General features: G+C 36.3%; 1 protein-coding gene across 1 annotated transcript in view; it reads right to left on the bottom strand.

The window, feature by feature from the left end:
- ZCWPW2 (zinc finger CW-type and PWWP domain containing 2) overlaps window positions 1-14,406 on the bottom strand; it is a 159,663-nt gene extending 145,257 nt beyond the window's left edge. The window contains exon 1 of the mRNA XM_019024234.4: window positions 14,264-14,406. Within this exon, the coding sequence (XP_018879779.3) occupies window positions 14,264-14,337 (74 nt within the window). The 5' untranslated portion in view covers window positions 14,338-14,406. The remainder of the gene's footprint in view (window positions 1-14,263) is intronic.
- Window positions 14,407-14,589: the final 183 nt, after the last annotated feature.

Below are 14,589 nucleotides of genomic sequence, written 5' to 3'. Positions count from 1 at the left end.
TCAAAGTGTAGAAACAACCTGCCAAGAATGAGAATAAGCCCAGTGCTATTATAAGAAAAACTGAGTACTTTTTCTTTTCTTTTTTATTGGCCACTGGGAAATCCTCTTTGGTAAAGTACTTGTTTAAGTCTCTTGACCATTTTTCTACTTGGTTGTCATTGCGTTATTATTAAATAAAGTTTTGTATATTCTGGATATCAGTTATTTTGTTATTCTTTTTTTAAAAAATATTTTAACTTTTATTGTAGGTTCAGGGGTACATGTTAGACAGGGAAACTCGTGACTCAGGAGTTTGGTGTACAGATTATTTCCTCAGCCGGGTACTAAGCATAGTACCCAACAGCTTTGTTTTGTTTTTTTCCTGAACCTCTCCCTCCCACCCTCCCCACCAAGTAGGCCCCAGCCTCTGTTGTTCTCCTTTCTGTCCATGTGGTCTCATCTTTTATCTCCCAGTTATAACTGAGAACATGTGGTATTTGGTTTTCTGTTCCTGTGTTAGTTGCTAAGGATAATGGCCTCCAGCTCCATCCATGTTCCTGCAAAGGATGTCATCTCATTCTTTTTTATGACTGCAAAGTATTCCATGGTGTATATGCACCACATTTTCTTTATCCATACTACTACTTACGGGCATTTAGGTTGATTCATTGTCTTTGCTACTCTGAATAGTGTTCAACATACACATGCATGTGTCTTTATAATAGAACAATTTATATTTCCTCAGGAATGAAATGGGATTGCTAGGTTAAATAGTAGTTCTATTTTCAGTTCTTTGAGGAACTGCCACATTACTTTCCACAACGGTTGAACTAATTTACACGTCCACCAGCAGTATATAAGTGCTCTCTTTTCTCCACAACCTCGCCAGCATCTGTCATTTTTTTACCTTTTAGTGATAGCCATTCTGACTGGTGGGAGATTGTATCTCATTGTGGATTTGATTTGCACTTCTGTAATGATGATATTGAGCATTTTCTCATATGCTTGTTGGCCGCATGTATGTCTTCTTTTGAAAAGTGTCTGTTCATGCCCTTTACCCATTTTTTAATGGGCTTGTTTTTTGTTTGTACACTTAAGTTCCTTGCAGATTCTGGATAATATCTCCCATTCTGTGGCTTCTATTGAACTATTTTTTAATAATATAATATGAAACCTATTCTTTAAAAATTTTAAGTGTACAGTATTGTCAACTATATTCACACTGTTGTACAATGGATCTCAAGAACATTTTCATCTTATATAACTGAAACTTTTTTAAGGCTGAAGGATATTCCATTCCATTTATACACCACATTTTCTTTATCCATTTATCTGCGTATGGACATTTAGTTTGTATCCACCTTTTGGTCACTGTGAGCGACTGCAATGAACACGAGAATGTAGATATCTCTTCCAGATCTTCTTTTTAATTCTTTTGGATAAATACCTTTGAAGTAGGATTGCTGGATTACAAGGCAGTTCCACTTTTAATTTGGGGGAAACCTCTATAACATTTTCCACAGCAGCTGCACCACTTTACATTCCCACCAAGAGTGCACAAGGATGACAATTTCTCCACGTCCTCACCAACACTTATTTTCTGCCTTTAAAAAAAACTATAGCCATCCTAACAGGTATGACGGTACAGCTCATTGTTTTTGATTTACATTTCCCTGATGATTAGTGATGTTGAGTATCTTTTCATATAACCTTGCCATCTGTATATCTTCTTTAGAAAAATGTCTAATCAAGTCCTTTGCCATTTTTAATCAGTTTTTTTTTGCTATTACATTGTATGAATTTCTTATATATTTTTGATATGAATCCCCTATCAGATGCATGGTTTGCAAATATTTTCTTCCATTCTATAGGTTTCCTTTTCACTCTGTTGTTTCTTTTGCTGTGAAGATACTTTTTAGTTTGATATAGTCCCACTTGTTTATTTTTGCTTTTATTCCTGGGCTTTTGGTGTCATATCCAAGAAATCATCACCAAGACCAATGTTATGAAGCTCTTCCCCTACATTTTCTTCTAGAGTTTTATAGTTTAATTCCTTATATTTTTCATATGCTTCATTTAATCTATTTTGAGTCAATTTTTGTGTATGGTGTAAGATAAAGGTCCAATTTCATTCTATCACATGTGAATATCCAGTTTTCTCAAGACTACTTGTTGAAGGAGACTATCCTTTACCTATTATGTAGTTCTGGCATCTTTGTTGAAGATAATTTTACCATAGTGTGTAGGCTTATTTCTGGGCTCTCCATTCTGTTCCATTGGTCTGTGTGTCTGTCTTTATGCCAGTACTAGTTGAATATCCCTTATTTGAAATGCTTGAGACCAGAGCATTTCCAATTTCTGACCTTTTTTTTTGATTTTAGAATATCTGTATATACATAAAGATACATCTTGAGGATGGGACCCAAGCCTAAACACAAAATTTATTTATGTTTCGTATGTACCTAACACATATAGCCTAAAATTACATTTGGGCTATGTGTGTTAGGTGCATACGAAACATAAATAACTTTCCTGGGCCCTCTATTCTAATTTTATTGGTCTATATGTCTATCTTTATGCCAGTACCATATTGTTTTGATTAACGTAGCTTGATAGTAATTTTTGAAATCAGAATGTATGAGTCTTCCTGCTTTTTTTTCTTTTCAGGGTCCCTTGACATGCCATATGAGTTTTAGGATAGTTACTGTTTTTGTTTTTGTTTTTTTGATAATAGCCATCCTAGTGGCTGTGATGTAAATCATTTTAAATCCAGTTATCTCTTTTCTTAATGCATTATTTTCCTGTTTAATTCTATGAGTTACTGAGGGATGTATATTAAAATCTACTTTTAGATTTGCCCCTTGGTTTCATCAATTTTTACTTCATTTCTTATGAGGCTGTTTCTTTAGATGCATACAAACAGAATTTTTTTTTTTTTTTCTTCAGAGTCTTGCTCTGTCGCCCAGGCTGGAGTGCCATGGCGCAATCTCGACTGACTGCAAGCTCCGCCTCCTGGGTTGATGCCATTCCCCTGCCTCAGCCTCCCAAGTAGCTGGGACTACACGCACCCGCCACCATGCCTGGCTTTTTTTTTTTTTTTTTTTTTGTATTTTTAATAGAGACGGGGTTTCACCATGTTAGCCAGGATGGTCTCGATCTTCTGATCTCGTGATCCACCTGCCTTTGCCTCCCAAAGTGCTGGAATTACAGGCGTGAGCCACCGCGCCCGGCCAGAATTGTTTTATCTTCTGGTGGAAGTAATACTTTTTTTCCTGAAAGTCTGCTTTGTTTCATCTTACTATAATTATACCAAGCTACATTAATATATACATTATGAATATTTTCTGTTCCTTCACTCTTTCCCATGTATCTCTTATAATCAGTACACAATGATTTTTCTTAATCCAAAGTGACATCTTTGTTTTGAGTAGTCTACTTACATTTAATGTAATTACTGATATATTTGGTTTTAAACATATCATCCTGTTAGCAAAACAAATAAATTTCAATGATTTCTAATTTTTTCTACAATTTCTTATTAAAACATGAGAAGTGACCAAATGAAATTATGAATTATAATCAATATTTAAGGTTTCAAAAGTTTAGCCAAGAGAAGATGGGACAATCATAATCTACGATGTGTAGGGGGGAAAAAAGACACTATCTTTAATTACCTCTTATATAAGGGAATGTTTCATGAACATATCTCATAAATATGCCTAATGCTACATTTTATAGTTGATAATTTCCTGATTGTGCTATAGTTTTTTCTCTCCTAAAAAAACAATGAATAACTTGTTCTACAGTTTTTTGTAAGGATGAAAATCATTTATAAACTTTCAAACTTTTTTTGTTGCTAATTTATATTTACAGAGTCAGGATTATGAAGTATTCTGATAATTCATTTACTGTCAAGATACATATTTTTCTCTAGGCCTTTTTCTCTTTTCTTCAACTCAAGCTATTATTTTTATCCATGAAATCAAAGACACTCTCATGCATATTTTTGTCAAGTAAGTTAGCTCTACTAGAAAATCCTAGTTGTCTTCTGCTTCGTTGCATAGAACAAATTTTAATTGTCTTACACTCTTTATACTGTGTTTTGTATCTTCATAAGAACATATTGACCAAAATAGAAAAATGTTCAAACTTAATGAATACAATACTTATTGTCAAAAAACAGTTATATTTTTCATAAATGTAAATGCTACAAATAATTTTAAATCATACTTCTGTTACTAATAAATCCTGAATTTAAAATACACAACAATTTGGGTGGCAGATCTGACCATTTCCACTTTCATCCAATACAGTATTAAAGAATCAAACTTAAAAATACAAGTAAAGGATAATCTGGCTTCTAAAACTCAATTACTTAATTTTGAGCCATCACCTCAGTTACTAGATTCAACATATCAATGACTTTCTCAATGTACAGTTAAGTATTTCTGGGAAGTAATAGTTTTCTGTCTTTTCTCTGATCTTTAAACTTGTTATCTAGCACAGCTATTTGTACACATTATCTCACTTCAGACAATAAATAAATTAAATTGTTAGGAAAACAAAACACTTTTCAAACAGAAAATTTGAATTATTTCAGAAAAAGGATTGTTGGGGGGGTAAAATGAGATATAAATTCCTCCTCCAACTTCTGACCATAATATTCAGATAGCAACCTAATCTACTACGAAGATTTCAGAGAACATTGAGGATTCTTAGTTTTGGATGGTCTATGGAGAAAAACCTTTTTATTTCGAGTACAAAGGGAATGTGTCGCTTTGAATTCTACTACACAACACTTGATGTTGAAAAAGTGATGATGCTTTATTGGTACATATTCCAAATAAATTTAAGACTCAACGTATTCTAGTAAAATTCCTTATCCAGACATATAAGATTCCCTTGAAAATATGTTTTCATCTAGGACAAACATGTGAGAACCAGATTCATAATTTTCAAACGGATGTTAGAGAATTTTCCTGGGGTTCCCCAATTCTCTGAGAATTTGACAATTATTTTTATAATATCAATGATAATCTAAGACATTAAATACTGTAAAAGAATAATCAGAGTCACTTGAATGAAAATCTTGTAAGTATGTAAAGATATCCAATTTCAGTGCCCACATTGGCAGTATTTATAAGAGCTAGTGGAGAAAGAGGCTCGGCTATATTAAGAAGGTCCTTTTAAAAAATGTTAAGGAGTCATTTCAGGAATTTAAGAGAAGCATAATGATAACATTTACAGTTTTTAAAGATCACTTTGAAATGAATATAAAGAATGTGTTTGAAGAAAAAAATTTGAAAACGAAAACTATTGCAATAGTTCAGACAGCTAAGGAGTAAAACCCATAAAACTAGGTGAACAGATTTGACTGTGGGATGAGGGAAGGGATTACTAAAGCCAAAAGGGAATGATATAGAATGATTACCAAGAGTAAATAATTAATAAGGTAATTTCAGTGAATAAATAACACATTTTTGAGGGAGACTTAAGAATCACTTGAGTACTGATTCATAGGCAATTCAAAGTCTTTGTCTTTACTCTAGGAAACCATATCTAATTTTGTAATTACTACAAAGTATATTAGTCAGGGTTCTGTAGAGAAACAGAACCAATAGGATGCACAGATATATATGTATGGAGATATATATATATATATATAAAATATACCAACTATATAGTGTATATATATATATAATTGGCCTATGCAATTATGGAGGTAAACTCCCATGATCTGTCATATATAAGCCAGAGAACGAGGAGAGTCAGTGGTATAATTCAGTATAAGTCCAAAGGCTTGCAAAACAGAAGAGGCAATGCTATAAATTCTAGTCCACAGGCAGAAAACTTACGTCCCAGATCAAATATTCAAGCAGAGAGAGCACGAATTCTCCCTTTGTCTACCTTTGGTTCTAGTCAGACCCTCAGTGGATTGGATGATGCTGCCCACTCACAATGTGGAGAGCAATCTGCTTTACTCCATCTACTATTCAAATGCTAATCTTATCTAAAGACACTCAAAGACATCCCAAAAATAATGTTTAACCAAATACATGGGCAGCCCACGGCACACATTCAAGTTGACACATAAAATTAACCATCACACCAAATCAAAAATTTCACTTCTGTATTTTGTGAGTTGTGAGTTTGGACGTTTTCCTTCTCCTTTGCTACATAACGTATTTGAAAAATGTAGCTTAACTTTCTTCTATAGATCTTAATGAATTTTAATGTCATCCTTTCATTATTATTTATTTGTAGCTTTATAAAATGGCTCTCCTCTGAATAATTGCTTTGTCTTCCTGGTTTTTATAATGTAAATGAAAGCCTCAAAACAGAATTATTCTTCTCTTCCCATTTTAAGTAGGAAAAAATGGATTTTTTTTTCTTTATAGGCACATATAGAAACTATTGGCAAAAAATAAATTAAAGGGATTTTTTTTTCTTTTTTTTCAATTATACTTTAAGTGCTAGGGTACATGTGCACAACGTGCAGGTTTGTTACATATGTATACATATGCCATGTTGGTGTGCTGCACCCATTAACTCGTCATTTATATTAGGTATATCTCCTAATGCTATCCTTCCCCCCTTCTCCCACCCCACAACAGGCCCTGGTGTGTAGTGTTCCCTACCCTGTGTCCAAGTGTCCTCATTGTTCAATTCCCACCTATGAGTGAGAACATGCGGTGTTTGGTTTACTCTCCTTGTGATAGTTTGCTGAGAATGATGGTTTCCAGCTTCATCCATGTCCCTACAAAGGACATGAACTCATCATTTTTTATGGCTGCACAGTATTCCATGGTGTATATGTGACACATTTTCTTAATCCAGTTTATCACTGATGGACATTTGGGTTAGTTCCAAGTCTTTGCTATCGTGAATAGTGCTGCAGCAAACATACGTGAGCATGTGTCTTTATAGTAGCATGATTTATAATCCTTTCGGTATATACCCAGTAATGGGATGGCTGGATCAAATAGTATTTCTACTTCTAGATCCTTGAGGAATCGCCACACTGTCTTCCACAGCAGTTGAACTAGTTTACAGTCCCACCAACAGTGTAAAAGTGTTCCTATTGCTCCACATCCTCTCCAGCACCTGCTGTTTCCTGACTTTTTAATGATTGCCATTCTAACTGGTGTGAGATGGTGTCTCATTGTGTTTGTGATTTGCATTTCTCTGATGGCCAGTGATGATGAGCATTTTTTCATGTGTCCTTCGGCTGCATAAATGTCTTCTTTTGAGAAGTGTCTGTTCATATCCTTTGCCCACTTTTTGATGAGGTTGTTTGATTTTTTCTTGTAAATTTGTTTAAGTTCTTTGTCAATTCTGGATATTAGCCCTTTGTCAGATGAGTAGATGGCAAAAATTTTCTCCCATTCTGTAGGTTTCTCCCATTCACTGTGATGGTAGTTTCTTTTGCTGTGCAGAAGCTCTTTAGTTTAATTAGATCCCATTTGACAATTTTGGCTTTTGTTGCCATTGCTTTTGGTGTTTTAGACATGAAGTCCTTGCCCATGCCTATGTCCTGAATGGTATTGCCTAGGTTTTCTTCTAGGGTTTTTATGGTTTTAGGACTGACATTTAAACCTTTAATCCATCTTGAATTAATTTTTGTATAAGGTGTAAGGAAGGGATCCAGTTTCAGCTTTTACATATGGCTAGCCAGTTTTCCCAGCACCATTTATTAAATAGGGAATCCTTTCCTCATTACTTGTTTCTGTCAGGTTTGTCAAAGATCAGATGGTTGTAGATGTGTGGTATTATTTCTGAGGGCTCTGTTCTGTTCCATTGGTCTACATCTCTGTTTTGGTACCAGTACTATGCTGTTTTGGTTACTGTAGCCTTGTAGTATAGTTTGAAGTCAGGTAGTGTGATGCCTCCAGCTTTGTTCTTTTGGCTTAGGATGGACTTGGCAATGCGGGCTCTTTCTTGGTTCCATATGAACTTGAAAGTAGTTTTTTCCAATTCTGTGAAGAAAGTCATTAGTAGCTTGATGGGGATGACATTGAATCTATAAATTACCTTGGGCAGTATGGCCATTTTCACAATATTGATTCTTCCTATCCATGAGCATGGAATGTTCTTCCATTTGTTTGTGTCCTCTTTTATTTCGTTGAGCAGTGGTTTGTAATTCTCCTTGAAGAGGTCCTTCACATTCCTTGTAAGTTGGATTCCTAGGTATTTTATTCTCTTTGAAGCAATTGTGAATGGGAGTTCACTCATGATTTGGCTGTTTGTTATCGGTGTATAGGAATGCTTGTGATTTTTGCACATTGATTTTGTATCCTGAGACTTTGCTGAAGTTGCTTATCAGCTTAAGGAGATTTTGGGCTGAGATTATGGGGTTTTCTAAATACACAATCATGTCATCTGCAAACAGGGACAATTTGACTTCCTCTTTTCCTAACTGAATACCCTTTATTCCCTTCTCTTGCCTGATTGCCCTGGCCAGAACTTCCAAAACTATGTTGGATAGAAGTGGTGAGAGAGGGCATCCCTGTCTTGTGCCAGTTTTCAAAGGGAATGCTTCCAGTTTTTGGCCATTCAGTATGATATTGGTTGTGGGTTTGTCATAGATAGCTCTTATTATTTTGAGATACATCCCATCAATACCTAATTTATTGAGAGTTTTTAGCATGAAGCGTTCTTGAATTTTGTCAAAGGCCTTTTCTGCATCTATTGACATAATCATGTGGTTTTTGTCTTTGGTTCTGTTTATATGATGGATTATGTTTACTGATTTTCGTATGTTGAACCAGCCTTGCATCCTAGGAATGAAGCCCACTTGATCATGGTGGATAAACTTTTTGATGTGCTGCTGGATTTGGTTTGCCAGTATTTTATTGAGGATTTTTTCATCGATGTTCATCAGGGATATTGGTCTAAAATTCTCTCTTTTTGTTGTGTCTCTGCCACCCTTTGGTATCAGGATGATGCTGGCCTCATAAAATGAGTTAGGGAGGATTCCCTCTTTTTCTATTGATTGGAATAGTTTCAGAAGGAATGGTACCAGCTCCTCTTTGTACCTCTGGTAGAATTCGGCTGTGAATCCATCTGGTCCTAGACTTTTTGTTCATTGGTAGGCTCTTTATTGCCTCAATTTCAGAGCCTGTTATTGGTCTATTCAGGGATTCAACTTCTTCCTGATTTAGTCTTGGGAGGGTGTATGTGTCCAGGAATTTATCCCTTTCTTCTAGATTTTCTAGTTTATTTGCGTAAAGGTGTTTATAATATTCTCTGATGATAGTTTGTATCTCTGTGGGATCCGTGGTGATATCCCCATGAAAGGGAATTTCTTATCATGTTGTTAAATTTCACACAGCTCTTTGTCAATGTGACTGGTTTCTCTAATACGTTTTACCTCCTTGTACTTTAAAAAAGCCATTTTGCCTATTTCATCCCAGTGCCTAAAACAGTGTCTGGCACATGATAGGTGCTCAATAATTGGTCAAATATTGAATAAATGAACAAATTCATATCTCAATTAGCAAAAGAGTATAACTGCAAAGCCTCAGACGAGCGTTTCTCTTACTTCATTTAATAAGAAGTATAGGATTCCCTCCACTGAGTCTTCTATTACAATCTACCAACCTCCTCTGTTGCTGTTCTCCTGTTGGTTGGTCTCACATTTCTTCTCCCTGTGATTGTTCATGTCAAAGGCTTTCTAGGACCATTAATTTTTCTTCACCATGTTTCTGTCTGAAAAATCACTGCATTTTATCATTGTGCAGATAATTATGGCACTCATGTTTTATTTTGAAAAAAAAAAAAAGCTCTGTCAGCAAACAATTCCTATTGAATGCTAACATTTTTAAGTCAAAAAGTTCTTAGCGAAGCACAGATTGTATGTCTAGGACACAACTTTCTGCTGGAGTCAAAGTCATAATTTCTTTTATAAATGAAATGTAAATGCCATGGTAATTTAAAATCTACCATCATGCATCTTTTTGAAAATTACATGAACAAGCTCTCCTTTAGCAGCTGGGAACTCAATATCATGCCTCTTTTTCTTGAATTCATATTTCCATCTCACTTCCTCCACATTAGCTTATCCCAACATAATATATTTTAGTGTTTCAAAACATTTTAAATTGATCACCCTATCATACTTCCCTACAATAAAAAAAGTAAATTTTAAAATTTCCAAGAACATAAGTTCCAATACTGTGTCCTCATTAAACGACTAGAACACTTTTGATGAGTATTAAACATATAACAAATTATAATTATCATAAAATATAAAAAGGATTTTTTTTTTTTTTGAGATGGAGTCTTGGTCTGTCACCCAGGCCGGAGTGCAGTGGTGCAATCTCAGTTCACTGTGGCCTCTGCCTCCTGAGTTCAAGCAATTCTCGTGCCTAAGCCTCCCCAGGTGGCTGGGACTACAGGAGTGAGCCACCATGTCTGGATAATCTTTGTATTTTAGTAGAGATGGAGTTTTGCCATGTTGGCCAGGCTGGTCTTTAACTCCTGACCTTAGGTGATCGGCCCATCTCAGCCTCCTAAAGTGCTGGGATTACAGGCATGAGCCACTGTGCCTGGCCTATAAAATATAAAAAGCTTTTATTGGAAATGCATGTCATAAAAATAATGGACAGGACCTTCTGCCCCCTCCCTCATTAGGCCATATACCCCAAAATAAATATTACTCATTGCTAGAAAGAAACAGAATTCGGGTTAATTCTATTTTTATATGTTTTATTCTTCCGTTCCAAACATTTGCGAGTGTAACGATTTCTGGTCATAGTAATAATCATTTGTGTGAACTCATAAGTTATATACCAAAAATCACACATGGGTATGCTTCAAAAATTATTTTTAATGATCAACTGATAACTCAATTTGGTCCTTCTGCAATTATTTTCTAAAGCAACTGTAACTCACCAATTTTGCAAAAGAGTTAACTACTCAGTCATTACAGTCATTCACTTTCTAAACACCACTATCAAGATCTAGGTCAGATAAGGTATCCCCATATTTGTCAGTGAGAGAGGGACAACTGCTAAAGAGGAAAGCAAAAAGATGTCTAGTTCAGTACACTCTGAGGAAGATCAGTCTTAGGAATGAATACATGCAAGTTGACAATCTGAGAATTAATACTCTTAAACTATCCTTAACTATATAACCCCCCCGGGAAAGCCTTTATGTTCCTCTCAAGGTTAAGGGTAAAGGATGTATGTTGCCCGGTTCAGAGACTGCCGGTTTAAGATGCACACAGGTGTGGATACACACAGTTTAACAGAAGTCATGCACTGCAAGGCATACATAATTCTCTCTCTCTCTCTCTCTCTCTCTCTCTCTCTCTCTCTCTCTCTCTGTGTGTGTGTGTGTGTGTGTGTGTGTGTGTGTGTGTGTGCATACATCTGAGATAGAGGGAAAGGAGGGGTAAGGAGACAGAGGAGACGGGGGAGGGAGAAAGTACAGGGAAAACAGGGAAGACAATTGTGTATGCCCAAATACCAGGTTTTATTTTTGGTAGTATTCTTGAAATTGTTTTTATCCTTGCCACTAAAACTATTCTCATACCCTAAAGATAGTAACCTGGACATGTGATATGTCAGGAAAACAGAGGAAGAAGTTTCTGAAACAACACCGATGGAATGACACTGAAGCTGATATGAATATGAAAAGACAGACACTGCCATTTCAATTTAGTGGTATTGACATATTAAGTCTTCTTCCTCTGACAATCAAAAGCCACATCTATCCGGGGTGCACCAAAGCACAGTCCTCAGAATATACAACAAAGAAACAAAAAATATGACCCCTGAGGTAATATGACATTAATCAAATTAAATATACAATTTAAATCACTAATCAGAAATTCACTTAAAAATTTTTCTTAAAAATTGCACTTACTGTTTCTTTTTACTGTAAATATTCTTCACAGCTCAGATATAGACAAAGTCCTCATTTAAGAAAAAAAAAGGTTTTTCATTATTTTTACATGTTGCCTAAGATTTGAAGCTCTAAAAATGCACCTTATTACCTAAAAATAAGAAAAAAGGCTAAGCTACAGTCAGAAGTTGTACTAGGGCCCATATTCTTTGTTAAGATACTGCTTTGAAGTCCAATCTAATTCAGTGAAAAAGGGAACCCAGTCTCGGCCAGTATCATGTCCTTCAGGAGCCCTTTCCCTGATGGAGAACATCTAGATCTTGGAATTGGTGTAGGGGGTGGAAAAAAGTGGAGAAAGAGCTTTTGTAATATATATATGTGTATATATATTTTTTTTTTTATAATGAGCGACAACATGTAGACAGGACAATTTTTAAAGTGCCTGGTGTCAAGAGTGCTCAATTCAGTCCAAAACAGCCATTCTAAAATATATATATATATTTTTAAAGCAGTGACTTGTTTTGAAAATTTCAGATTGAATTTGTAGCTACAAAAAATGTAATGGTTTAAAAGAAAAGAAACTGTCCCAAACTTGGCCTTGGACACAGCTTTTTAGATGATGTAATTCACAACTCCCTCTTGGGAAAATATGAAAATTCCTGAAAAAAATCCCTAAGCAAAGTTCCAATAAATTTCAATGGAATCAAGATGCTCTGGAAAACCAACCACTCACTGAACTAGTTGGCTATCAGTTAAGATTATCATTTAGGACCCCTAAATTCTTTTCTTTCTTAGAGCTTAACAATTATCTAACCATTCTCTTTTCCTATAAAATGTCCTTATCAAGACTGTATCTTTTAATTAACTTATCAGAGGTCTTTCCCTGATAATAAACCTTTAATACATGATTATATATGAACTGTGTAACAAGTTTTCTCTAATAATTTATTTTATTTGAGAAAGTTAATTGAAGCAGATACAGGGTGGAAAGTGACCATTTGCAGCTAAATCCAATGATTATATGGATTATATTTTGTCATAATCTAGCAGGGGTTCTACAACCCAAAAAGAAAAATTAAGATGTTTTACTTGACTAAAATAATAAAATTTGTACATCCTGGTTAAGCAAATACATTTCTTAATAAACCCATTATATGTTAATAAACCCACTGTGTAGTGTGCACTGTGAAACAAAAATTGACTCTCTCACCAGATAAACTTCAAAATACTGATTTATGACAACATTTTATCTTTACTTAACTCAGAAAAGATAAAAATGATGTCCCCTGCCTTTTCAACAATTCTTAAATTATTTTAAATTGTGAACGAAGATTCAAAAATATTTCTACACCTTCAAATTAAAAACCAGGTTACCACTTTATTTCTAATAATTTGTGATGCCTCAACCAATTTTGCTAGCATTCTTCAAAACTCTACTTGTAAAAACATACACCTAATGGTTGTTTTAAATTGAAAATTCTCAAAATGCATCATGGAAGCAATCAAAAAAGTTAAGGACTGATACTTGCTCAAAATATTAAAAACACTGCTCTCTTCCATTCTCCAGCCCAGTAAATTGAAGCAAATCGTTTCCTTTCTCAACGATAACACTAACACAGATTTCTAAGTATTTTTAAAAATGTCATAAAACTTCAACTTGTGGTCTTTGTTCCTAACAGCTATAAATTTTCACTTAAATCTAAACCAAAAAAGAGAGGCTCAACAACAATAAAAACGAATTTTCATATAAACCCTTGAGTGAAATCCATCCTATTGGGCTGACAGTTGGGCTGATAGTTAAGCGGACAGATGACAAAATACTACTTTAAGGCGGTGGTGAGTAATGTCCGTATTGCTAATCGGCGGTTAGTGACGTTAAATTTTCTATAATTATTGTTCCTTGTTTATTTGTTTATTTAACCAATAATACCTTAGAGCTACAGGGGTTCCACCTGGCTGCGACCTTCAATGATTGTAATTAATTCAACTACTTGTGACTCCACAGCTAGGGACGGTCTATCATCTAGAAATAACCAAGGTGGTGGCAACTCCAGGGAAGCCGGGCGCAACTCCGATACTCTGGCATCTTCTCCCTGTCTCTCATTCCATAAATTGAGCAGTGTGCTAGAAGTCGCGGTGTCGTTTGTGAATAACTACAGACCCCTACGCAATTCGTCGAGCTTGTGCCTCAAGTGATCGCCTGAGGGCTTGCAACTAGTTTAGAAAACAGAGGCTACAGAGGAACGGCTTCTAACAGACTTCCCAGTTCCCAGCCACGTCAGCTCGTAAGCCTGTAACAGCGCTACTGAGCCGAGCCAGCACGCACCGCACGGCCCGGGAACCCCCCAAAAGGACACTAAGTGAAAAAGACGCACCAGAGGGCGCCCCTGAAGGGGTACCTCGGCCCAACAGACAAGGCGGCCAGTAACGCTCTTACCTAACTCCACTCCGCCTCCGCCTCCTGGCGTCCCGCGGCCCCGCCCCGTCCCGCCGCGGAGGCTCACGGGACATGTAGTACGCCGCGCGCCACTCCTGCACTTCCCCACCCCCACGACCGAACCTGGCTTCGCTAACGCCCTCCCAGCTCCCTCGGGCCTGACTTCCGGTTTCCTCGCGCGGCCCTGGTGCCGAGCCCGCGGACAGCGGCAGCCCCTTTTCCGGCTGAGAGCTGATCCACACTTCCAATCACTTTTCGGAGTGCTTCCCCTCCCTCCGGCCCGTGCTGGTCCCGACGGCGGGCCTGGGTCTCGCGCGCGTATTGCT

This window comes from Gorilla gorilla, chromosome 2, assembly GCF_029281585.2.
Source record: "Gorilla gorilla gorilla isolate KB3781 chromosome 2, NHGRI_mGorGor1-v2.1_pri, whole genome shotgun sequence".
NCBI classification, from domain to species: Eukaryota; Metazoa; Chordata; class Mammalia; order Primates; family Hominidae; genus Gorilla; species Gorilla gorilla.
Note: the sequence above shows the minus strand (reverse complement) of the source record. Positions and strands in the feature narration are given on the sequence as shown.